A 25,392-nucleotide genomic window follows, 5' to 3' on the forward strand; every position below is an offset into this window, starting at 1 on the left:
TTAGCCTGGCAGGGCCCCCCTAAGCGCATGACCAGCTTCAGGCCTGGCAAGGTCCCCCCCGACTGCCTGGACGGCTTTTGGCCTCACAGGCCCAGCAGGTCAGGCAGCCATTTTGTTGCCTGGCACTGAGCCCCGGGCAGGCTGCATAGGAATCCCCAGGCTGGCCAGCCGGTTTTTGGCCTTCCAGTGTTTGCACAGAAAGCAGGAAACTCAGCCCACATTTCTCTTCAGGGCATCCCACGGGCTTCCTGTCAATGCAGGATCACTTGTGCTGGTGGTGTCGTATCTCAGGGCCCATCCAAGTCTCTGGAAGCCTCTGGATCCCATGGGGCTGTTTCTGCCCTGCCTGCTGTGCTGCATTTGGGAGGGCGAGAAGAAGGAGATGACTGTGCAGCCCCTTCCCAAAGCCTTTCCTGTGCCCTGGCTTGTGTCTCTGAACATTGGGAGAGGGCTCCTAAGCTCTGTCCCTACGCTGGATCAACTCCAGCTCTTCCTCCAGCCAGCCCATAACCCTTCCACGCCTCATTTCTCTTTCACTTGCCGGGAGTCTGGATTCCCACCTTTGGCTCCTTTGACATCATCTCCATAGAAATCAGGACTGCAAACGGGATCGTGACTCGTCAGTGGCCGATGTTTCACCTGGCCAGCAACCTCATAGCTATGCACCACCTCAAGTCCCGCAGGGAGTCCTTGCCAGGTTGGAGGGGGAATTAAAGGGGTTTGCTTTGCTTTTTCATTCTCTGGGCAGAGAAGGGAAAAGAGTTGAAGGCCACCCAGTCCATGTCCTTGACCAAGACCATGCCAGAATGCCTGACTGCCTCTTTTCCCATTAACTCCACGTCCCACTAGAAACCCCCTTCCCTGAGAGGCTTCCTGGCCTGTTTTCATGGTACCCACGTTTCCGCAGTTTTGCTGTTGACAAAATGAATTTCTCTTTTCTTGCACTGCACCCAGAGTTCATTCCTTCTGATATCTTTTCCTATAGAGCCTGTTTCTCAAATAAAGGCTTGCTTATTTCTAATTGCAAAGCAAATGACTGCCTGCTAGTCAGAGCAGGATGGTGCCTGCTGTCTGGTAAACCTTATGCAGAAACACTGGAGCTTTTGCATCATGTGCTCCCAACCTCGTCCCCTGCCTGAGACAGGCCGTAGGGCACCCACAGCCTCTGGGCAGCCTGGGCCAGGGCCTCACTACCTCTGGGGGAGGAATTTCCTCTACCCATCTACCTCCATTTCCACTCTTGAAGTTTAAAGCCATTCCCACTCGTATGATCGCTGTCTGCCAATGCCAAGTGACATGCAAGGTCTGGTAGTGGGTCAGGTAATGACACGACAACAGTACACGGACAACTGTAGTATAACTATCAATTTATTGGTAGTGTGGGGCCTGGAAAACTCTGGTTGATGACAGCAGTGGTTCTGTGGATGTCAGATGGTGCCCCAAACCAACCCACTGGGGGTGCTCCCACCTCCTGATGGATGGTGGAGAGGAGCAGGAGGGCAGAGGTGGTGCTGGGGAAGGGCTGGGGGCTGCTGGGCCTGGTCTGTTTCCCCCTGGCAGTGGTTTTCCAGGTGTCTGATGCCCCTAAGCAGACACGGTGGGGGGGGGGCGCTTCTACCTAATAAAGGATGGTGGAGGGGAGGGGGAGGGTGGCGACGGTGCCAGGGGAGGTGGGGGGCTGCTGGGCTGGTTGTGCTTCCCCCAGGCAGTGGTTGTCTGTCTCTTGGACTGTTTCCCCACCTCTGCACTCTGCGTCCCCTGATGGATGCTGGAGGGGAGGAAGAGGGCAGAGTTGGTGCTGGGGGCTGGGGGCTGCCGGGCCTCTCATGCTTCCCCAAGGCAGCAGTTGTCCGGGTGCTGGGTGATGCTCCGGAGCTGAGGGGACCGCTCCCGCCCCCTGAAGGATGGCGGTGGGGGTGGGGGGGGGCGGCGATGATGCCCGGTGGGGCCGGGGGCTGCTGGGCCTGTCGCTCATCTGCCGGTCAGACGTTGTTTCAGTGCTGGCCGATGACCGCAAGCCTCCACCCCGGGTGGGTTCTTTCTGTCCCCCGAAGGATGGTGGTGGGGGACGGGGGGCGGCGTTGATGCCCGTCGGGACCGGGGGCTGCTGGGCTTGTCAGACATCCAGTCCAGGTAGGAAGCTTGGCAGTGACCTGTAGATGATGGTATTGTCCTGGGTTTGTTTAGCCCATTTTTTAGCTTCCCAGCGGCGCCTGCAAAGAGAGGAACGTGCTGAGGGCACAGGAGAGCCCCTGCTCTGCTTTCTCACAGCGCATGGCAAAGAGCCACCCTCAGCTCCCAGCCTGTCTCTGGCCCAGCAGTAAGGATGGGCTGAAGCCAATGACAACATCTAACTGCGTCAATCACAGACCGTGTGAGCCAACAATTAACTGGTCTCTTTACGCTGCTTTAAGTAGAAACGCCTCCTGGCCCACAGCAGCCCTACAGTAAAGAGTTGGGCAGGATGGGGATGGGGGTCAACAACTCACTTTCTGTTCCTGTACCAGTAAATAAGAAGCCAGCACAGAAGCATCCCCAGCAATAGGGAACCCAAGGAAGCTCCAGCAACTATCAGGTAGAACTTCCAACCAACTTTAACTTGCTCGGCGTTTGCACGTCCTGCACCAGGCACATCTGGAGGAACAACATGGTCATTGCTGTGTCTCGTGCCTTAATGGAAATCTCAAGGAGGTCTGACATTGCTACACAATTCTTTTCCATTTTGTTGGCCTCCTGGAACAAGTGAAAATCCTCAGGCTGCAATGCTTCCCTGCTTCCAGGGGAAGCAAAGGGAACTCCCAAAGGCACCGCACATCGAGGCGCTCTGGAGCCTCTATTTTGCCTCTCAGCTTTGGGTACGCTCTGGCTCTGCCAGATTTGCTCCTTCTTCTCCATCATGCTCTAACATTTCTTTTGCACTCACCTACCCTTGCCTTGTGAGGCTGGGTAGTGCTGCCGCAGGCCGGCACACCGTGACCCTTTGGGACACGTCGTCTGACTAAACAAAACTCATTAGAGCAGAAGGAGAGTGTGTGCATCTGTATAATCAGTTGCTGCTAAGAGTGACGTGGACAAGAACCACGGTCGTGTTGTGCAGGGAGTGCTGCCCTGAGCTCTTCCCCCCTACTCAGACCCCACTCCTCAGGGGCAGAGTCAGGGCCCCTCAGCAGCACCTGAACCTGTTTCTCCCCTTTTCCTTCCCCCCGGCATGGGCACAACTTGCACGCTCCTAGTTTTCAGGATGTTTCTCCTGCTTATGAACTCCTGCCAGATCGCTGCTTACCTGGATTCCTCAGAAAACGATAGACCCCGTTGTGGTGGGCTTCCCCGGGATTTGACAGCGCTGTGAAGAATGAGAGAAAGGCAAAGTCTGGGCATGGCGCAGGCACAGAGGAGGCAGAGCTGGGTTGAAATTTGCAGAGGGGCCAGGTGGGCAGTTGGCTGGCACTCAGCAGCTTTGCAGATACTCTCTCCAGGCCACGTGAAACAGTCCTCAGAGACAGCATGGAAGAACATTGGGGTTTTCTTACTAGAAAGATCTCCGATGGATGGAGAGAAAGCCAATGGGACAGTGGGTGCACACAGCACCCAAGGAACAGTGACTGCCCAAGCTTCTCATGGACGAGAAACCACCAGGCAGCAAAAAGCTGAACCCTTCCTGAACTTCCACAACCAAATATGAGTAAAGATCATGAGGTGAAGACTGGTGACTTACCTCTGGCATCCACCCCAGGCTCAGGGACAGGTCTCCATTCTGGTAATCCACCAAGAGGGCCTGCAGGCACAAGTGTGATCAGACACAGGTGAGGAGAGCTTCCACTGCACACTGGGGCCTGGTTTTTCTGCAGTGACCTGCAAAGACTGGCAGCAGGTCGGGGAATGACATGGCCCAAACAGCAAAGGCATCGGTTCTCTCCTCCAAAGAGTGGCAAGGGCTGCCTTCCCACTGAAATGGGACAACTCTCCAAGTAAAGAACTACTCTCAGCTGATCTGTGTACAGCCTTTAAGGCACAAAGAGACTTGAAAGACCTTTGGAGGTTCTTAAGTACCTGAATAAACTATTACAGCGCTCATTTTTCTGTCTTCCAGGAAACAGACACAACTTACCTCTGGGTTTCCCCTGAGGCACAAAATCAGTATCCATCAAAACATCTGGATAAGGAACTCCAACATCATCATCTAAAATCAAGAACAGATGAGAGATGTTCCCATTGCATGTTGCGCCTTCTCCCTTGGTTACTGGGGACTGGTCAGGTAATGGAATGGGAGACTCAGACCGTGATTGCCAAAGCTAGAGAATAACCGGGGTGACCTGGAGCCTGGCACTCGGCAGCTTTTCAAATGCCCTCTCCAGGCCACTTGTAACACACCTCTGGGACCTCATGGAAGGGTATACAGCCCGTCAGGGCTTTCTTACTGGGAGCTCCTTGCTGGATCTCCCACTAAAGCACCAGAGGAAACGATGCCTGTTCCTTCCTCTGGGCTCCAGCTGGGTGTCTCTGTTGGGAACTGGGATTTGCCTGTGGGGAGCACTGGGAAGCCAGAGCAGAAATGCTCACACTTTTCCCAGCACGCTTCTTCTGAGCTCTCCCATAGGACACCTCCAGGGTGGGCTCAGCCAGCAGCAGAGCCATGGCCTGGCATAGCTGGAGCCAGCCCTGGTGGAGCGCTGCTTCAGCCCACACCTGGCTACTGGGGTGCTGCCTGGCCCCCTTCCCAATAAACCCCTGCAGAAAGGCAGATCGGGGCAGTGTGGCACAGGGACAACAGCCTGGACCTCTGGCCTGTAGTTACACTTGGTCCCATCTTTGCCCACCCACCTGCTGCTGGAGCTCGCCACGGCGCAGCACAAGTCTCCTTGGAACACATGGCCATCAGTAGGAGGAGGAGAGCAAGGCGGGCGGGGGACACGGCCCCCCACACTCGTGCCATGCTGCCACCACCACCGCTGCAGCCACAGCAAGTGCTGGGGCCAGCACGGAACAGCTGGGGTACACACACTGAGCACTGTGACCTCATTGAGCACGGCAGGCATTGTGACCTCACATCCCTTCCAGGATGCAGATCTGTTCTGCTGCCATGGCCAGGTTCCCCCTGGGCTTGTGTGCACTGTGTGGTGGGAGCGGATCAGCACTCATCTGGAGCAGCAGGAGACCACAGCTGAGGTTTCCACATTGACATCATGGAAACAGAATCGTGGAAAGGCTTGAGGGGGGGGCGGGAAAGGAAGCTGGAGACACAGGTGCTGTGAAAGGAGAAAGAAAATCACTTTAATGTTGCTTTTATTGCTTCATACAGCTCCGGAGATTTAGTTTTGACTTTCAATGGCACCAAAGAAGCCATTTCTTCAGTGACGCTATATCTGTTATCACAACCTCTAACAAAAACGGCAAATCGAGCTGTATCTGTAGCACCAACAGTTCCATCGATTGCCAGAGCATTTTGATGGATTGACTGATAGATTTTCCTATTTCTTCAGTCTGCCTGGCTCTAGTTTGTTATAACAGAGCAATTTGAGAAAAATCTATTTGTTTTTTTCAGGACAAATGATATCTGCCATGCCAATTTTGGTCAGAATATATCATAAACTCAATTTCAGGGTGTGAGTGTGTCACAATTTCTGTTAGAATATGTCATTAGCTCTATTTTGGAGTGTAAGAACATCATATATTGGGCCATAATAGGGGCAAAACCCAACTTCTGAGGGTGAGAACTTCACAACTCATGTCAAAATATGCAATAAATCCAATGTTGGAGTGTGTGAGGGCCACAATTTGGGTCAAAATATATCATTAATCCTATTTCAGAGAATGAGAACGTCACAGTTACTTTTATTCTTCCCAGGGTCTGCAGGCCTTTTTCCACTTGCACACTGCACTCGCTTGTCCAATGCACGACACAAAGCCCAGGTGAAACACCTGCTTGCAAAATAAGTCTTTTCCAAATCAAGATAAACGCCCAAGGTCAGCTCTCTCTACAAAGCAAGTTCTTTGTGACCACAGCCACAAACAGCAGTTCCATTCAAACGATCAGAATTCTTTCTTCCATCCCAGGACTGTTCTTCAATCACAGACCTTCAGGTCCCCGACAAAACTCCCTGAGAATGTCCTTGGGACAAACCCTGCAGGGACAAGGCTGCTTCTTGACCGTGCTGCCCTCTGGTGCCCAGTGAAGTTCCCGATGATCAGTGACACCCTCTGATGATCAATAAATCCCTCAGCAAAGCTACACGCTGTGTGTCTGTGTCCTTGTTCTGATGCTCAGCAGGGACTGCTGGGATCTGTTCCTGCCTGGCTGTGGCCACCTCAAAGTGCTGGGAGGCTTCCCCAGCTCCATGCCATGCACACCACGTCCTGCACCCCTGTGGGCTTCCCCACCCTCTCTCATCACCTGCTCCAAAGTCCTAAAGGATGGAGCTCCTCATGCTGCCAAGCAGCCCCAATACCTTCCCTCTGCTCTCTCTCAGCTCCTCCATACAATTCCTCCCAAACCCTACACCCTTTGATCCACCTTTGCATGGACACAGTGTGACCACGTCACCCTCCTTTTAGCCCCTCTTACTGCAGCCACTTGTCTCTCCTTTGGGTCTGCTTTAGGCCTCTTGCATCAGTGCCCCAACCCCACCACCCAGATCAAGGTCTGCATATCCCCTCCCATGGACACCTCCAATCCCCGATGACCAACGAAGCCCTCTGATGACCAGTGACACCCCCTGTTGATCACTGAAGCCTTCTGATGGTCAGTGAACATCTCTGACAATCAGTGGAGCCCTCCGAATACCAACAAAGCCTTCAGATGACTGCAGTCACCTCCTCTGGACAAACTACAGGGCCGTGATGTCTTCTGTGCAGTGAGGGGCCCAAAAGTGGACACAGCACCAGAGCTGAGAACAGGGGGACAATCACTGCCCCGTTCCTGCTGCCAACGCTGTTTCTGATACAAGGCAGAATGCTGTTGTCCTTCTTGGCCTGCTGGGCACACCGCTGGCTCATGTTCCTCTGAGCATCCACCAGTGCCCCCAGGTCCAGTTCCTCTACGCAGCCTTCCAACCACTCTGCCCCACGCCTGGAGCGTTGCCTGGGGTTGCTGTGGCCAAAGTGCGGGACCCGGCTCTTGGTCTTGTTGAACCTCATCCCACTGGCTTCAGCCCAGACATCCAGCCTGTCCAGATCCTGATGTGCTTACCATGGTGGAGGCGACCGCTGGGTGGCTTGAAACATACGCAGTACCCCATGCTACCCTCTAAACACCATATTAGGTCTCAAGAAACAAGTCCTGTGTGACATGGCACTCCAGAAAGGACCGAGTCAGAGAATGGGGCTCATTTCAACACTGTCCTTGTAAATACTCGGGCCAAAGATCATGGCAAGGAGTGGATTTATCGCATCCCCTACCATGCACCAGCTTCTGGTGAAACTGAACGCCAAAATGGGTTGTTAAAAGCCATGTTGAAAGCAATGGGTGGCGGGACATTGAAGCACTGGAAGAAGCATTGGGCAGAAGCCACTTTGTTGGCCAACACCCGAGGATCTATCAGTTGCCGTGGTCCTGCCAGCTCCCTACATACTGTCAAGGGAGAGAAGGTCCCTGCAGTGCATGTAAAGAACATGCTGGGAAAAGCAGTTTGGGTCTTGCCAGCTTCTGGAAGGGCAAACCTCTGCGTGGAACTGCTTTTGCTCAGGGAGCTGGGTGCGCTTGTTGGGTGATTGAGTAAAATGGGGCTGTTCAATGTGCACCAGAAGGGAATTTGATGCTGGGGAAGGGCAGTCAGTAATTCCATGCACACATATAGGTTTGTGTGTGCGTGTGTTTAATGCTTGTGAATGACTGTTTCTTGTTGGTTTGTATTAAACATGCTGCAGTGATGTGGAATAAGGGTGGAATGTCACTGATGATTTTTGGTTATCGGTATCCCACATCACAGCACCATGTATTGCACTGGGAGCTAAAGAGTTAATCCTCAGGGCACTGCAGAAGAAGAACTCCTGCATTGCCCAGCAGGCTGTTGGCTGTGCTGTTCTCATTGCTGCTTAGGGGCAATAATACATGTAGGGCTTCAGTAGCTCATCTGACATCCCTTTTCCTTTGGCTCTCCTCCCTGCTGCTCCACCTGACGGCGTGTCTCCCCTCGGCGTCACGGTGAGGCCTTTCCACCTTTTGGACACTCTCATTCCATTTGATTGATGAGCTTCAATCTTCATCATATGGTATTACAGCATGCTACCTTGCATTCCCACACCATGTTGAGTAAATCCCTTTGTTTCTCCTCAGATCGTTGCTGCTGTTTGTCATGGTTTTGGTGTCCCCATTGACAGCTCCCCTCCCATCAGTGGTGAAGATGGCGCTTTGTGGCTTTGTTCCCAACAGGGATGGTTTGTTCTATGATTCTGTGTGTCCCCTTGGGCCAACATTACCCCTTTGGCACTGAAATCCAAGCCCATTCCTCTCCATCTCTATTCCCAAGGGATCCTCCTTCCCCACCCTCTCCCCAGTCCCAGATTTCGTCTCCAACCCCCAAAATTGGCATTTCCAGGTTCCAAATTCATCCACCCTTTCACAGCAACACCATGGAAGGCAGCGCTAAAGCTGGGAACTCCTCCCCAGCCAAGCTGTCATGGATTTGTACCTTTTGCTATGGGTTTCCCACCTCATCACATCCTGTGGAGCTCAGAGAAGAACTACACGTTCCAGAGGCCCTCAGGTTCAATTAGACTGTATTATATTGTGTAATCTTGCATCCCAACATCGTAGTTAGTAAAGTAAGTCTTCCTCCTTAGATCGTTGCCACTGCTCTGTTTGTTTCCTTAGCCCAGCTCCCATCTCCCTACCCCTTTCCCTTCCCATTACTGGGGGCTGGGGAGCCTAAAGGCCAACTAGCCCCCTGTTATGGACATAGATTGATCCAGATAACTCCATGACAAGGGTGAGCAGTGATAGGACAAGGGGGAATGGTTTGAAACTGAGACGGGGGAGGTTTAGGATGCATCTTAGGAGGAAGTTCTTCCCCCAGAGGGTGGTGACGCACTGGAACAGGTTGCCCAAGGAAGCTGTGGATGCCCCATCCCTGCAGGCATTCAAGGCCAGGCTGGATGTGGCTCTGGGCTGCCTGGGCTGCTGGTTGGCGACCCTGCACACAGCAGGGGGTTGGAACTGGATGATCATTGTGGTCCTTTTCAACCCAGGCCATTCTATGAGTCTGTGACTCTCACAGCCCCCACCAGAAGCACACGGCCTGTCCGTGCCCAGGACGGGAGCAGCTGTGCAATGGCACAGACATCTTTACCAGGGCATCCAAAGGAGCTCCGAGCGCAGGGTATTCCAGCCTTGGGCTGGGGGCAAACCCACAGGGTCTGTCCCTCCTGGGCACACCCTGTGAGCTCATAGAAGGCATCACTTGGCCTTGGCAGCTGTCAGCCATTATGACATCAGAACCTGCCGTCCTGCTGAGGCACGCTGCAGAGCTGTGCAGCACTGCAGTCCTGTGAGGAGTGCAGAGCAGGCGAGTGGAGAAGAGGTGCTTGTGTCCTGGGAGGAGAGCAAGCCATTCTCTGTGTCTGTGCGAGTGAAGGAGCCAAAATGCCAGCCCAGCTGGGCAGGTGGGTGCAGCAGGGCCAGAATGTGGGGAGGGGAAGGCAGAACCGCTGCGTGCTGCTGGGCTTTCTCCAGCCAGGCAGCCCAAACTCCATTTCCGTGGGCACAGCCCTGCTCCTGCTCTGGGGAGAGCCGACTGGGGCAAGGCTGCTGCCCCCCATGGCACAGCACAGCACAGCCCTTCACTCTCACGTGTCCCATGGGTGCTGTGGCACTAAGCAGCTCTTGCTAACGGGCCCTCCCTGGACTCACATCCCTGCTGGGCAGAGGAAGCCATGGCAGCCGTCTGCTCCAAGGATCCCAGCAGACCGTGTGTGTCCCTGCGCTGGGCCGTGATAACCACCATCTGATCTCTCCCTTAGGCAACGCGTCGGCCAAGAGGAGGGAAGGAGGACTCCCGTCCTGCCTCTAGTGGTCCTTTCTGGTGAGTGTTCCCCACCCAAAGCCATCCCAGCACAGCCCAGGAGCAGGACCGTCCCACACGGCTGGGTTGGGAGGAGGGAAATGGGCTGCAGGGCTCAGAGCAGTCTGGCAAACTAATGGTCTCTCCCGACCGATGTCCCCCACAGCTGGAGCCATCCTCTGGATATTGGGAGTTTGGAGAGAGAATGCCCTGCAGGTCAGTGCTACGCTGTGCGGCAGAGGCCAAAGCTCTGCCCTTCTGCCTCCGTGGGGACAGTTTGGCCATGGGCTCATCACTGCTGAGACGGAGCCGGGCTGGGGGTTGCCTTGGCAGCAGGACAGGTTTTGGTGTGGCAGCATCTTCCCAGTGCCCAGCACGGAGCTGAAGGCAACAGCGTGTGGGAAGAAGGAGCCTTTGGCCCATCCGTGGGACTGGGGAGTCTGGAGGGGATGGGAAAGCAAACAGAGAAGCAGCAGATGCTCTGACACCCCATAGAGCCCTATAGAGCCCCCACAGACACCCTGTAGAGCCCCATAATGCTCTGTAAGACCCCATAGAGCCGCACAAGAGCTCATAGAGAACCAAAGAGCCTCATGGTGCCCACAGGCTGTGGTCCTCTGCAAAGTGCTGGGAAGCAGCAGGAAATTCTGCCAGCGGCTCCCTGGGAAGCTGCTTTGGAAGCTCTGGCCGTGCTCCTCATGCTTCCTCCCATCAATGCCTTTCTCTTCCAGGTGGTGTCTGCAGGACCTGGGCAAGAGCTCCTGTCTATGGGGTAAGGACACTTCCTTGCCATGCACCTGGCTCTGCAGCATGGCCTCAGCTGGCTGTGTGCTCTATGTGGCCCTTGGCAAAGCAAAGGAACCAAAGGGGCTGGGGGATAAGGAAGAGCACAACCCCCTGGGATCCTTCACTTCATGGCACTGGAACTCTGACCTGCGGGGTGGACATTGCTGAACAAGACTTGCTTTTCCTTTGCCTTCAGGAACCCACTGGTTCAGCTGTCGGCCAGGAAGGAGCTCATTGTCGAGTCACTCTCTGATGTCCTGGAAGAGAACGGGATCCACGGACTCGAGAGAGAGAAAATTCTGCAGCTGACACGGCACGCAATGGAGGCAGCTGTGGAAAAGAGCAACTGGATGCCCAACTGGGCTCTGAAATCCTTGGGTATGTAGACAGCTCTTCACTACCCTCAGCTTTGCGCTCCCCCAGAACTGCCCAGCTCTGCTTTCCATCACAGATATCTCACAGAGCTTTAGGCTGGCTGAGGTCTGAAGGGACCTTAAGACCATCCCGGCCCAACTCCCTGCCATTGACAGGGCTTTGCATCAAGGTGCTCAGGGCTTCATCCAACCTGGTCTCCAACACCTCCATGGCTCCTCTGGGCAGCACATTGCAGGGCCTCACTGTCCACTGGGGGTCCAGAATTTCCTCCTCACTTCCCATCTAATCCCCCCATCTCTGAGGCTTTACAATCCCTTCCCCTCTGCTCCCAGGGCTGACCGGCTCCTTTCCCCAATCAGCGCTTCAGGCCGGGACTCAGCAGTTCCCATACACAGCAGGAGGGATTCTGCACCCCAGAGCCCTGCCAAGAGCTTTGGGGATTGAGCATTCCCTCCTTCAGCTCATCTCTGGGCCATCCCAGTGCACGTCTGTCCATCTTTATTTCAGGTGCCACTGTTGATGCGGAGAGGACAACCAAGAGTTATGGTGGGAAAGGCCGGCTTTCTCCCCTCTTTTCCTCCGCGAAGTCCCCGGAAACCATCTTGCAGGTATGGCAGGAGAAGTGCTGACTGTGGGCTTCCCCCCCTTGCTTTCGCCCCCCTCCCCCCACAGACACCCCACAGAGCCCCATAAGGGCTCCCCCTCCACCCCTTAGTCCTTTCTTCCCCCAGTCCTTCCCCTTCCATCCTTCCCCCCCATCCTCACCCCATTCTGGCTGCACATCCATTTCCTTTGGCCCAGCTGCTCTGCTCAGCCCACACTCTTCCCCACATCGCTGACACCAGCGTTGGGAGGGTGCTGGGCTGACAGATGCTGGGGAGGGCTGCCCCGCCGGCTCTGTGCAAGCAGAGAAAGGCAATTGACTCCAGAGCTGTTGTCCAAACCTCTGCATATTGCCCTCCCGTCCCTTGAGTAGCGTTCCATGACGGGCAGCCCCATAGAAGACAAGGTCTGTGCTCCTTGCCCACCATCCAGCTCTGGCGGCTCTTTGCCTCCCCACTGATGGACGCGTCTTTCTCCTTTCAGCCCGATGTTTCTGCTGGAAGCTGCTGGGCTTTCCAAGGATCTCAGGGCCACGCCATCATCCAGCTGCCAGAGAACATCTGGCCCACGGCTTTCACCGTGTGGCACGTGTCCAAGGCAGTGTCTCCCTCTGGGGAGGTCAGCAGTGCCCCCAGAGACTTCGCCATCTTGGTAAGTCTCTGCTTGCTGCTGCTTCTTGAGGACCCCGAGGAAAAAGCTTTGCCATAGAGCCCCATAAGAGCCCATTGAACCCCTATAGAGCCCCAGAGACAACCATCACAACACCATAACCGCAACATAAGACCCCATAGACCCCCACAGACACCCCATAGAGCCCTATAATGTTCTGTAAGAACCCATAGAGCTGCACAAGAGCTCATAGAAAACTAAAGAGCCTCATGGTGACCCACAGACACCCAACAGGGCCCCATAAGGGCCCTACAGACACCCAACAGAGCCCCATAACTGCCACATAGAGCCCTGTAAGACCTCATAGAGCCACACAAGAGCTCATAGAGCACCATAGAGCCACACAGTAGACACCCAACAGAGCCCCATATGACCCATACTGTTGGGAGCTCCCAAATTTCAGTGGTGGGCTGCTGCAGAGCATCCTGCCTGAGGGCACCGAATCCCTCGGGTGGTTCCATGTCTCCAAAAGCCTCTAGGGCTCTTTGTGGCCGAGCAGCTGGGAGCAATTGCTCCACGTGCCCTGACTCAGGTTCACCCTCCTTTGTGCTCCAATCCTGCCAGAGCACAGGGAGGGTTGGAAGGGCTCCCACCTTTGGCCTCAGTGTGTTCTTTATGGCACGGCCTGCCTAAGTGTGACCGCCATCATCTCTTCTCTTTGAGGGAGTGGATGAGGACGAAGAGGAAACTCTCCTGGGGTCATTTCTTTATGACGTGGACGGAGAGATCTCCCAGACCTTCCATGTTCAGGTATGGCAAGTGCAAGGGGGGAGGCCAGCTGCCTGCAAGGCATGCTAAACAACTATTGAATATGAATCTGAATTCCAGGAAATCACTGACTGTGTATTAGGTTCACCCATATCTATGGGGCGAACCGTGGGATCTGTGGGGCACTATGTGGCACTGGTCCCCCTCCGGCCCATAACGAAGCCTCTCCTCTTTGCATTGGCAGGAGAAGCCCCTTCAGTCGTATCGAAAGTTCAAACTGGATGTGCGGAACAACTGGGGAAACGCGGAATACACCTGCGTGTATAGAGTGGATATCCACGGAAACCCCTAAAAACCCCTAAAAATCCCTAAAAACCCCTAATAAACCCTAAAACCCCCTAAACTCTGATCTCTACCAGAGGGTTTTAATTAGGGACTGATCATTCACTGAAGAGATGTTGATAACTTTCTGCCCACCTCGAGGCTGGTTGGGGGGAGGGAGGAGCTGCGGGGCTGAGTTGGGTGGGTGTTTGGGGGGGGACCGGGGAGGGGGCTGGGGCGAAGGGAGTGGGGGCTGCGGGCCACTCTGCGTTTGCCCTGTGCTGCCTCTGCGGTGCTCAGGGCTTCTGCTTTCTGGGTGAATACAAACTCCACTTGTTTATTGATGAGCTGCAACCAGACTTGGAGCGCCAAGCTGGGCTGCTGCCACGAAGCCGCTGCCTTCTGACGCTCCTCCACTCAGTCTGTCCATTGCAGCTTCTCCGTCTTCATTGTAGAGGACTGGAAAGAAACAAAGCAAGAATCAAGAGGACACCGCTTCCCTCAGCATTCTACAAGCCCCTTCGTGTCTGACAGACAGGGACCCTGAGAACAAAAAGAGCACATCTGTGCTCGCCAGGGACTCAGCTCTGCATGGGCAGCAGCAGCTCTCAGAGAAGCCTTCTTCATTTCCTCTCTCCTCTCTTTCTGTTGTCATCATCATCTGGCTGTAGAGCAAGGAAAGAGAAATTCATTTTGTCAACAGCAAAACTGCGGAAACGTGGGTACCATGAAAACAGGCCAGGAAGCCTCTCAGGGAAGGGGGTTTCTAGTGGGACGTGGAGTTAATTGGAAAAGAGGGGGCCAGGCATTCTGGCATGGTCCTGGTTAAGGACATGGACTGGGTAGCCTTCAACTCTTTTCTCTTCTCTGTCCAGAGAAGGAAAAAGCAAAGCAAACCCTAAGCATACTCCATGCGCTTGATAAAGGAAGTGCCTCACCATGGCTGCTACGACAGCATCTTCTCACCTCTTGGCTTTGAGGCCCAGGACCGCTCAGTCGGCACTGGGGCAGGCCCAGGATGTGCTGCTGGAGCTGGCACACTGCCTCTGCTCTGATGTGGGCTCTGGACCTTTGCCACACTGCGCTCCACCTTCGAGTGTTTCTTGGCAGGCCACAGCTCTGCTTTTTGCTCCTCTTCCTCCACTCCCTTGTGCTTTCTTGCAGCCACGGTCCTGCAGAAGGAGTGGTTGTCAACTGTGGGGGAAGGTCGTCCCCCTGTCCTGGGACCTGCTGTTCCAGGAAGCCCTCCAGCCTGGAGAGCAGCTTTCACGTAGATCTTGCCATTTGGCTCAGCACCTCTCCCTGTTAGAACCAAGAAAGGGGAAGCTGCAAGATTTAACGAGTCCACCACTACCTTCAGGCTGCAAACTGGCACAGAATCACAGAATCAGATGGGTTGGAAGGGACATCCAGAGATCATCGAGACCAACCCCCCAGCTGGGCCACGATACAAGGACATCTCATCTCCAGTGTTGACTGCAATGGATCTTAGGCTCTTGGGTGAATTGTGGGTTTGTATTTCCAGTCCTGGACAGGAAAGGACACTGTCAACCCCTCCAACTGCAAGATCTCAAGCAACATGCAATGACAACAGTCCCAGGAAAGGACAGACAGCAAGCCTAACTAGAAAGACAGGACCCAGAACCCAGATGCCTGCTGTGTGTCTGTAGCTCTCTTCACAGCTGGGCCACACTCCACACCAGTGCCCTGCCTTCCTGCAAGGCCACGCTTCACTGCAAGCCTGTTTGCTTCAGCTTCTGGCAGAAAGGAAACAAGAAAGACGTGAAGAGCATCTCTTGGCAGGAAGATCTGAGCACAGCCAACCACAAACTTCTGCTCCTCAAGCGTACTTTCTGCCATTTGCCTTCCTGCTGCTACAGCAGAGTGTCATTTCTGCAGCCAGCACACATCTGCAGCGTCCTTCCTTCTCTCCTCCAGCACACACACCCCTTCATTCAGCCCTAGATAGAGGCAGCTACCCACATCAAAGCTCACAACAGCTTCTTACCTGGCGAGGCTTTACATTTCAACAGTTGGCAGCTTCGGCCACCTGGCTGTACTTCAGGGGCTCCACCTTCCTGTGGGCTGAAAAATGCCACGGACAGAGTTGATGATACGGTTGCTGTTCCACAGCTGCTTCCCTAGAACTGCTACTAAGGGACATCAACCAGAACGGCCCCACGTTTGGACGGGCTCCTCCGAGGGGGAGGTCTGCTTCTGAGAATGGAGGTGGTGGCCCTGTTTGCACCATCCATAAAGGCATCAGAGCTTTAATCCCCCTTCAACCTGGCAAGGACTCCCTCCTTGAGGTGGTGCATAGCTATGAGGTTGCTGGCCAGGTGAAACATCGGCCACTGCCGAGTCATGATCCCGTTTGCAGTCCTGATTTCTTTGGAGATGATGTCAAAGGAGCCAAAGGTGGGAATTCAGACTCCCGGCAAGTGAAAGAAAAATGAGGCGTGGAAGGGTTATGGGCTGGCTGGAGGAAGAGCTGGAGTTGATCCAGCGTAGGGACAGAGCTTAGGAGCCCTCTCCCAATGTTCAGAGACACAAGCCAGGGCACAGGAAAGGCTTTGGGAAGGGGCTGCACAGTCATCTCCTTCTTCTCGCCCTCCCAAATGCAGCACAGCAGGCAGGGCAGAAACAGCCCCATGGGATCCAGAGGCTTCCAGAGACTTGGATGGGCCCTGAGATACGACACCACCAGCACAAGTGATCCTGCATTGACAGGAAGCCCGTGGGATGCCCAGAAGAGAAATGTGGGCTGAGTTTCCTGCTTTCTGTGCAAACACTGGAAGGCCAAAAGCCGGCTGGCCGGCCTGGGGATTCCTATGCAGCCTGCCCGGGGCTCAGTGCCAGGCAACAAAATGGCTGCCTGAGCTGCTGGGCCTGTGAGGCCAAAAGCCGGCCAGGCAGTCGGGGGGGACATGGCCAGGCCTGAAGCTGGTCATGCAGTTAGGGGGGCCCTGCCAGGCTAAAAGCCAGCTGTCTGCTCTGGGGGGCACTGCCAGCTCCAATGCCTGCAGGCCGGGGAAGCCCTTCCAGGCCAAAAGCCTGCAGGCCGGGGTCCCTGCCAGGCATGGATTTAGGCCCCGGGGCTGGTGATGGCCTCTCAGGCTGTGGCTTGATGCCTTGGGGCTGGTGCTGGCCTGCCTGGCTGTGCTGGGAATGCAACCTTGGTTCTGCATCACAGTTTGAACAGGGCACTTAGTAGCATGTTTTAGAAATACACAAGGTTCCACTAATGCAGTGGTTATTCCTGTGCCTGTGTTCCAAAGCCCAGGCTCCATGAAGGTCAGCACTGTTTTGGTGTTGACCTTGATTGGAACAGAGTTGGATCGTAGGAGGCAGTGTGATCCCACAGAGATGGCACTGAGCAGGAGGAGGAAGAAACCTGTTTGTGAATGGCCAGTTTGAGCCAAACACAGCATGTCGTGTTGTGTTGCAGAAGCACGGAATGGTTGATGTTGGAATGGAGATCTGGGCCCATCTGGTCCAGGACCTGCTGCAACAGGGCCAGCAGAATTGGTGCCCAGGAACACATCCGATGGGTTTGGAGATCTCCCAGAGGAAACCCCACAGCCTCTCTGGGTCTCTGTGCCAGTGCTGCAGCACTTACACAGTGCAGGAGTGCTCCTGACATTTGGTGGCAACCTCTGGTCCTGGCACTTGGCTCCACTGGATGCTCCACTCAGCCCCTTCTCTCAGGCTTTTGTCATAGAAGAGTTCTCTTTGGGTCCTGTGGGTTCCTGCCCCTGACAGACTGTGGGAACAGACCACCCCCGTGGCCCCACCCTGGCAATTTGTCACTTGCCAAGGACAGAGGGGACAAAGAGGCAGAGGTAGGGGCAGGTGATAAGGAGGGCAGAAACAGCCCCATCCCTGTCCCCTTGTCTGTAGCGGGAAGTGCTGGCCGTGGTGTGTAGAGCCCCAGAGGGAACCTTAGAGGTCATAGCTTGTAGGCAAAGCAGAAGCGTATGGTGCATAGCTTACGGGGCAAAGCTGTGGGGGTTATGGGACAGAGCATCAGGGGCAGTGGTGGTTCTATCGGACACAGCCAAAAAAGGAGGCTTAGAGGCCTTAACAGCCCCGTAGAGCTAAAAGTCCTTGAAGCTTAAGGGTAGGCTTGGAGCCGAGGTACTAAAGGGCTGGACTGGAAGCACTGAGGTTTTGAGGGCCTGATGCACAGAGGGAGGCCAAAAAAGAAACCACGAGTCCATGAGCATTGACGGCACAAAGGAAGGCTTAGAGCTGTAATGGAGAACACACCTGGAGGCACAGATGCCTGCAAGCTGTCCTAGAGGCATAGGGGGAGGCCCTAAAGGCTTAGAGGTTGCCCAGGATGCTTAGAGGCCTTAAGGTAAAACAGCCTGGAGGGAGGCCCAGAGCCTGGCCAAGAGGCCTTGCAGCTTAGTAGTCCTGAGGCCAAAGGGAGGCATGGAGGCCAAGCAAGAGAAAGCCTAGAAGAGCAGAGGCCAAGAGGAGCTGGGGGTTGTACTTGTACCTCGAGGTCTGGACACCTACAGCCCAAGAAGCCTGAAGGCCTTGAAGCTGGACTAGAGGTCTTGAGACAGAGAGGCCAAGAGAGCCACAGGGTGGCCCAGGGGCACTCAGGCACCAAAGAAGGTGCAGAGGTGTATGGACTTAGACACCTATGGGAGGGCTTAGAGGCATGGAGGTCCAGAGGAAGGCTGAGATGGCTAGAGGACTAGAGGCCTCTCTCCTGGCCTGCAGGCCACGTCTAGTGCTCTCTCTCATTGGCATTCATGGTCTCTCAGCCTCTTGAAAAGCTTCTTGTTCCATAGGTCTCCTTTAACCCCTTGGTTACTAGGCGTAGGCCCTCAGGGCCACCACACAGGCCTGTAGGAATTAGGCCTCAAGGCTGCTGATGATCCACTCCTCTTTGATGGCTGACCAGAGGTGACGGCTGATGAGAAGTTTTGCCCAGGAGAAGGGGGCAGGGCGGCCTATCTGGGCCCAGTGCCCAGCAACAGCCTCCTGCTGCAGTTCCCTGCAGGACGCTGGTGACTGTCACAGGCTCTGCTGCAGAACACGGACATCAGGACGCTAAGTGCTGGCTTCAGTTTCACTCTTTATTTCCTCTCTCCCTTTGAGCATCCACTATGACCATAACTGACCGGTCCTGACTGCACAGCACTTCCCATTCACACACACACAACTCCATCAGTAAGAAACAAAACAAGAGAGAAAGTACCAATCTGAACAGCCAGCAGGACCTGGCTAAGCTCTGCTGTGTGATCTACCCCTGGATCTGAGGGGTCACTGTCGGGAAGTGCCCGCTGTGACAGAAGCCAGCCACCAGGGACATCCCTACATCCAGCACATCAGCATCAATGGAGCCAAGGATGGGAGCTGGAGATCCTTCCGCAGAAGGCCACCTGATCCCAGAGCAGCCATTGCAATGTGCTCTGCAGCTCTGTCAAATACAGCCAGTGGAGGTCAACAGACACAACTTGAGCATGGGGCCGGGGGGTTGGGGAACACAAGCAGTGCCCTCCAGGCATGCAGCAGGGCTGCTGGCTGCTCATGGCAGTGCCATGGGGTTTCCAAAGCACAGTTTCCACACTTTTCCAGGGTGGGACGGGACTTTCAGTCCATTTCCCCATTGGGATTCTCTCCCTTGCAGGTGATGCTGATGAAGCCCCAGGAGCTCCGGGCGGCACATGGCTCATTCTAGGAGCTGCAGGTGTCGGCAGCGAGAGCTACGACTTCTTCCTGCTTGGGGTGCAAGGCCGAGAATGCATGGAGGGCTGCAGGCCAGCCAGGAGATGTCACAGCACGGATGGAATCATCCGGAGCCTGTGTGCTGTCACAATGCGCTGCCATGACATCGCCGGGCCCTCCCCAAGGACAGCCGGCCACTGGCTCCAGGAGCATCATTTGTGAGCTGTGCAGCCCGCAGCCGCTCGCCGTGCCCTGTGCCTGAGAGCAGCCCCAGCAGCAGACCAGCTCAGCCTCATCACGCTCATCCTCCAAGGCTCAGAGAGGTGAGGAAGAGCTCCTGCACACTTCAGGCTGCAGAGCCCAGCTTGGCTCTGGTGTGTCTGAGGGGCATGTAGCACAAGACTGGCAGGACTGGCAGTGAGCAGGAGAAATTGCTGCCGGCCCATCCAGCTCAGGAACTCCCGTCAGTAACTGCTCTGCTCTTGCCTTTAGGTTTGGAGAACATGTCTAACAGCATGGACGGAGCCTGGGTGGGGACCTGGAGACCCCATCGGCCACGTGGCCTCATCTCGGCCCAGTTCCCCAGCCCCGGGCCCAAATACTCCATCCCGGGGACAACAGGTACAGCGACCATCCCCAGGGCGTGAGGCGCATTGGGGACATCACGGGGCACAGCAGCTCCCCAGCCTTGTCCTGTTGTGGCAGAGCCTCCTGGCTCTCTGGCACAGCTGCAAGCCAGGCCTGGCCGAGGAAGGCCAGTGCTGCTGGTGATGCTCCTTGTGACCCAAGGGGCCAAAGGAGCTGGAAACATGCAGCTGCACAGGGGTGTGCTCTCTTCTGCTTTTCCTCCTAGGTTACGTGGGCCACAGCCCCACCAAAAACCGTGCCCCCGCGTACACCTTTAGAGGGACCAAACGGCCTGCGGCAGGGAGCTGCGGGCCAGGTCCCTGCTACTTTGTGGAGCCGGCCATCACCAGGAATGGCAAGTACGTGGTTCCAGGCGCCCACCTCCAAGGACGACCCACCACCAAGACCACCGTCACCCCCGGACCGAGTGAGTACCACTGCTGCAGTTGTCCCCACGTGCTGCAGTGTCCCCGCGTGCTGCCTGTGTCCCCCAGCAATTGTGCAGCTCTTCAGAGGACTCTTTCTGGCTGCAGAAGGAGACCAGCCCTTCACAGCTTTCTTCCTCTTCTCCTCCGCCCCAGGTGACTACCGCACCGAAGCAGCCAACAGGCACGTCTTCAAGTGCCCACCGGTGCAGTCCATGGCCTTCCGGCGGGAGCCCCTCCGCACAGACCGCCCTCCAGGTACGTGACCCTGGCAAAGGCAGACCCTTCAGCCTGAGCATCCTCCAGGGACGGGCTGCTGCTCAGAGGGGCAACACGTCCCTCCTGCTCCCACCAGCGGGCTGTGCAGGCTGCCCCTCGCTGCTGCTTCCATCTCCTCCATCCCCTCACGCACACACTCTCTGCTGCTCCTCCTGCAGGTCCTGGCACTTACACACTGCCCAGGCTGATGGGGCCCAACACAGCCTACACATCGGCCAGCCCCTGCTACTCCATCAGGGGAAGGAGCCAGCGCGGTCGCTTTGACGAGGACCTTGCCAAGGTGAGCTCTGCTGCTCCTCTCTTCCATGTTAGCGTCCAAAACCAGGCTCCTCTCCCTGTGCCACAGGGGCTTCCAGCCCTGCTGCAGCTTTGCTTAATGCAGCCTTCCAGGGAAAGAGAGAGCCTTGAATGTGACCCCAGCCCCGTGTGGCCATGACTCTCTTGCAGACTCCAGGTCCTGCGGCGCTCCCCAGTGTGGCCGTAGACGTGTACAAGAAAAGGGCGCCCGCATACACCATGGCAGCCCGACCAAAACATGGAGAGGGCAAAGCAGTGAAGCCCGGGCCGGCAGACTACAACGTAGGCCAGGTAAGGCAGCTGCTCAGCTCTTCCCCTCTGCTTCACAAGCACAGCCTTCACGCCTCTCCCCCCTCCCCTGGGCCTTCCCCACATCTCCCTTGCAGGGAGCGAGGGCAGCAAAGAAGGGCCCTTGCTGATCTGCCTTTCCTTTCTGCCCTTCCAGGTGACGCTGATCAAGCCCCAGGCACCTGCCTCCACTTTTGGGATCCGGCATTCCCTCTACACAACCCCCCTCATTGTGGAATAAGACAGCACAGTCTGGAAGGCCGTTGCGGGGGAGAAGAGAGTAGCCAACATCCGGCTTCCTTCTGATCCCATTTCCCTTCATCCAGTTGGGCTTTTGCCCGTTATACTATTAGATGTTCTTGTTAGGAGTAAGTCATTAATAAATTAATTAAAAACCTTATGTAGGCCTTCTTGTTACTCCTTTTTCCTCACGGCTACACACAGGAATGAGCTGCCGCTCCCTGAAGCCTTTCTAACATCAGCGCATTGGAAAACGCTGATGCTTTATCAGTCATTTGCATTACTGAGGGGTTCTGTGTGGCCACTGGGGATCTCTGGGATCCCTATGCGTCTCTATGGGGTCTTTATCGGTATCTATCAGGTCCCTAGTGTGGCTCTGTGTGGTGATATGGGGTCCCTATGGGCCTCTTTGGGTTGATAATGGGTTCTCTAAGGGTCTCTTTGGGATCCTTAAGGGTCATTATTGGGTTCCTAAGGGGCAATATGAGGTCCCTGTGGGGTCAATCGGGGCTCTGTGGGGCTCTATGGGGTCACAAGAGGTCTTCATGGGTCCCTAAGGGGCTCTTTGGGGTAATATTGTGCTCTACGAAGCTCATTGGCGTCCCTGAGGGGCTCTCTGGGGTCCATGTGGGTTTCTTTGGAGTCTGCATGGGGCTCTATGGGATAATATGGGGTGATACAAGGTCCCTATGGGACTCTTTGGGGTTTCTGAGGGGCTCTTTGGGGATTGTTGCCTCCCTATGGGGGTCTGCAAAGTGAGAAAACGCTGATGCTTTATCAGTCATTTGCATTTCTGAGGTCTGCGAAATGCTGAAGTAAGGAATGAAGGGAGCAAACAGCAAAGGGAGGCGGCTGTGGGCAGTGCAGCCCTTCCAGCACCATCAGGTAGATGTAAGTGAGTTGCCTGGGGCTGAGTGACTTAAAGACCTGCTGGTGATCATCTGCCAGCTTACAGGATGGCTGGCAGCATTTCCTGTACTCGTGACAGCTCCTGGCTTGGCCATAAAGACATTCCTGGAACAAAGGTTGAAGGGAAAATAATGAAACACGGAGGCAAAAAGAGAATAAAAAGCAAAGGACGGCAACAAAGATAGAGAAATCAATGTTTGGGTTGAAAGAGATCTGGAAGATCACACGGTTCCAACCCCCCTGCAGTAGGCAGGGACACCTCCCTCTACACCAGGGTGCTCCAAGTCCCACCCAGCCCGGCTTTGTGCACATAAAGACAAACCATGTCTGCCCCCAGAAACCTGTAACAGCCACTCAAGGGGACACACAGCACATCTCTTCATTTCATTAGTAGTAGTCAGAGATCCAAAGGGCCATTTGGCAAGAACAAGCTCCTCACATGCTGCAAGAACATTCTATCGTTCCTGCAGCACTGCCAGATATATCAGGACCGTCCCACTAAAATAATTCATTTCCATTGCTAACAGTCCTGCTAATTGGCCTACCACAGCTGTTACCATTTTCAAGACCTTCTACTTCAAGCTGGCAGATGAATTTCTCAGCTCCTCTCCCCATGCCCCAATGGTGGGCACACTCCTCGACCTCTGCTTTGCACGCTAGAGCAGCAGCAAATTGTACTTAGGTTTCTGAAGTCCCTTCCAGTCTCAGAAGGGAATGAAACAGAACGAAGGGAATGGATGCAATGGGGCTCTCGCTAAGACACCTGTTGACCCAGAAGAGCTTGCACTTACTCAGCACCTATGAAGCTCCTATAAAAGCATCACACACAAATAAGGAAGGGAAGAAAAACCCAGGACGCTGTGGAGGGGTCCTACCTCTGAGCAGGTGATGCCTGTTCCATGTACAGAGGACGGACATAAATTGTACCTCATCTATTCTCTCCCTTGCTTCGTACAGGCACTTATAGACATTATGGATGGCAAAGTAAGGCTCGTGGAGAAGCCTGGGTATACACAAGGTCTTTAATTCATTGGTGGTAGAGAACTGCTGGCCTGTACGTGTCCAGATCATGGATATTTTCCAACAAGCACCTTCCAGGCATGGCAACTCACAGCTGAAATGTCATTGCCCCTGCCAAGTAACTTGCCTGCCTAGAGACGTCTCATTAGAGACTCGCAAACAAGAGCAGAACCCATTTATTCCCATTTCACAGGTTGGCTTCTCTTCACCACACATCACATGCACAAGAACAGATTGCTCTTGCAAGGAAGCACGTTCCTACACACCACAGCATCCTGCTGAGCAAGGGCATCATCCACATACATTCCCTCATCTCTGTTACCCTGCAAAGGTTCAAGGACACAAGACACCGCTCAGCACAGCATCTACTGGAAGCAACCCTTGAGAATTCCCCACTCAGAAACAGCTGCTGGAGATGGCTATTGGAGTCCTTCAAAGGGAATACTAGCTCACAAACACAGTGACGCATCTCAAATGTGCTTTGGGCTTCCTTCTGAAACGAGCAGCAACCCACTTTACTGGGACATTGAGGAAAGAGCCCATGGCATTCATGCACACCCAGAGTCAGAATCCCCTCCCTGCACAAGATGGGTTTGAGGAGCAGGCCATGAGACACATCGGGTGAGAAAAAGCCAGCCTGGAGCTCCTCACCGCTGAGCACAGAGCTGCACCCACAAGAAGATTCAACCCCTTCTCCCCTCGCCTTGGCTCACTTGGCCAGAACTTCAGCAATTACAAAAGGAAGATTTGCAAACCTTCACAGCCCTCCTCACTTTGTGCACATCAGACATGGCGGTGGGAGTCATCATCCCCACCATCACCCTCTCAAAATTCCCACTCAGCAACGTCAAGTCACCAGTCAAATCCTAGAAAGCCAAGAGAGGAGGAAGGAGGTGGCAGAAGGTGCAGCCTTCCAGGACAGACAGAACTGAGCTGTTCCCCACTTCTCTTTAGGCTCTAGCCCTTCTTGCATCAACAACTGCTCTGAACTGAACAAGAACAAAACAACCTTGGTCAAGGAAATTCTCCTCTGACCTTTCTCTCACGGAGATTGGGTCCTTTTTCACTTTTCACCCCAGTGACACAACCGCCTTCACACATCTCTGTAGACCTTTTAGGTGATCGGAACTTGCTGACGTTGGGAAGCATTTAGTTTGGTCAAGATGTCAATGATGATCTCTTCATCCGTGCCTGCAAGAAACAAATGGAAGCCAGTCAGGCTGCTTGCACAAGAATCAGAAGTGCCCTCTGGTCTTGTGCCGCCTCCAGTCCCCTGCACAGCCAGTTCTCAACAGCCCCAGGACTACATCCATGCACACAAAGCTGCCAGGACACACTCCACCAGAGGAGCTGTATTTCAGGACATAGGAAAGGCAGTTGTCTTTCCACTTCCCAACTATTTTTAGGGCAGCTGTGCAGCAGAGCAATGCAAGCAGCTGCGCTTCCCTGGAACGAACCACCAGAGCAGCCATTCCCAGTGCTGGGGAAAAAAACAAGAAATAAAGTTGACCTGTGGAGGGAGATCAACTTAGCAGAGCCCTTCATGGCCTTCCTGAGTGCTGTGCTTCTTGCTCAGCGCTGAAGCTCGAGATCCCCTTGATTGTTGCCTAAGGCCACAAGAAAAGGATTTAGCAAAGGCAGACTTGCGCCCATGCACACAGAGAGTTGAATTGAAACAAAACAAAGCACATAATAGACGTGAACACGGAGATAGTAAAACTCCACCCACACAAGTGATGTTGTATCAGACTTCTGTCTCAGGCAGCACTCTATTCTAAGGGGACTTCCCAGGCACATCAGAAAGAAGCCACAGGGACACAACTATATCGAGTACATAACTCCATGCAGCTGCCCACAGAGTCTGCAGTGAAACAAAAGCTGGACCACCTTGCATCTGTGTTCAGTCCCACCAGGCCTTCTTCCTAGCAGATCTCCGTGTCAGCCATAAAGCAGTGTGCTCCCATCACAGCCCTAGCTCCTTCTCTTGGAGCAGGTAAGGACCATTACTCAGCACCATTCCTTTTGCTCTACTCGGCACTGGTGAGGCTGCACCTGGAGAACAGTGTCCGGGTCCGGGCTCCCAGTACAAGAGACAGCTGGACACACTAAAAAGAGTCCAATGGAGGGCTACCATGATGGTGAAGGGACGGAACACCTCTTCTATG

The 25,392-nt window shown here is 54.6% G+C and overlaps 3 protein-coding genes across 10 annotated transcripts in view; 1 reads left to right on the forward strand and 2 right to left on the reverse strand.

The window, feature by feature from the left end:
- Positions 1–1,350: 1,350 nt before the first annotated feature.
- On the reverse strand, positions 1,351–3,506 carry LOC146752159 (uncharacterized). 2 transcript variants are annotated; one of them, XR_014940897.1, is made up of 2 exons: positions 2,490–2,615; positions 1,351–2,213 (listed from the first exon to the last, which is right to left on the reverse strand). XR_014940897.1 is itself a non-coding variant. In XM_085532968.1 (2 exons), exons 1-2 carry the CDS (start codon positions 3,504–3,506, stop codon positions 1,972–1,974), a joined length of 465 nt encoding a protein of 154 aa, XP_085389094.1. In that variant the 3' UTR covers positions 1,351–1,971. The 2 variants fall into 2 exon arrangements, 1 of the variants encoding a protein (XP_085389094.1); XM_085532968.1 differs by lacking the exon at positions 2,490–2,615 and adding an exon at positions 3,284–3,506.
- A 236-nt stretch (positions 3,507–3,742) lies between these two features.
- The window catches only part of LOC146752160 (uncharacterized), a 31,605-nt gene continuing 9,955 nt past the window's right edge, over positions 3,743–25,392 (reverse strand). The window contains exons 4-7 of one of the 7 annotated variants that reach the window (XM_085532778.1): positions 24,263–24,418; positions 15,466–15,542; positions 14,424–14,759; positions 13,775–14,122 (exon numbers count right to left, since the gene is read on the reverse strand). Coding sequence is in view for 6 of the 7 variants with exons in the window: in XM_085532781.1 (XP_085388907.1) it covers positions 24,342–24,418 (77 nt within the window). In the remaining variant the exon portion in view is untranslated. Of the gene's footprint in view, positions 4,181–13,774; positions 14,123–14,423; positions 14,760–15,465; positions 15,543–18,532; positions 22,313–23,206; positions 23,551–24,262; positions 24,419–25,392 lie in introns of those variants that run through there. The other 6 variants (XM_085532780.1, XM_085532779.1, XM_085532781.1 and 3 more) reach the window with 6 other exon arrangements.
- Positions 10,369–13,539, forward strand: LOC146752161 (SUN domain-containing protein 2-like). Its single transcript, XM_085532907.1, has 6 exons — positions 10,369–10,767; positions 10,978–11,159; positions 11,664–11,764; positions 12,243–12,410; positions 13,092–13,178; positions 13,381–13,539. The coding sequence occupies exons 1-6, from the start codon at positions 10,589–10,591 to the stop codon at positions 13,486–13,488; spliced, it is 825 nt and encodes a 274-aa protein (XP_085389033.1). The 5' UTR covers positions 10,369–10,588; the 3' UTR covers positions 13,489–13,539.

This window comes from Coturnix japonica, unplaced genomic scaffold (genome assembly GCF_054131305.1).
Source record: "Coturnix japonica strain WE unplaced genomic scaffold, WE-NBRP24 Scf050, whole genome shotgun sequence".
In the NCBI taxonomy this organism is placed as follows: Eukaryota; Metazoa; Chordata; class Aves; order Galliformes; family Phasianidae; genus Coturnix; species Coturnix japonica.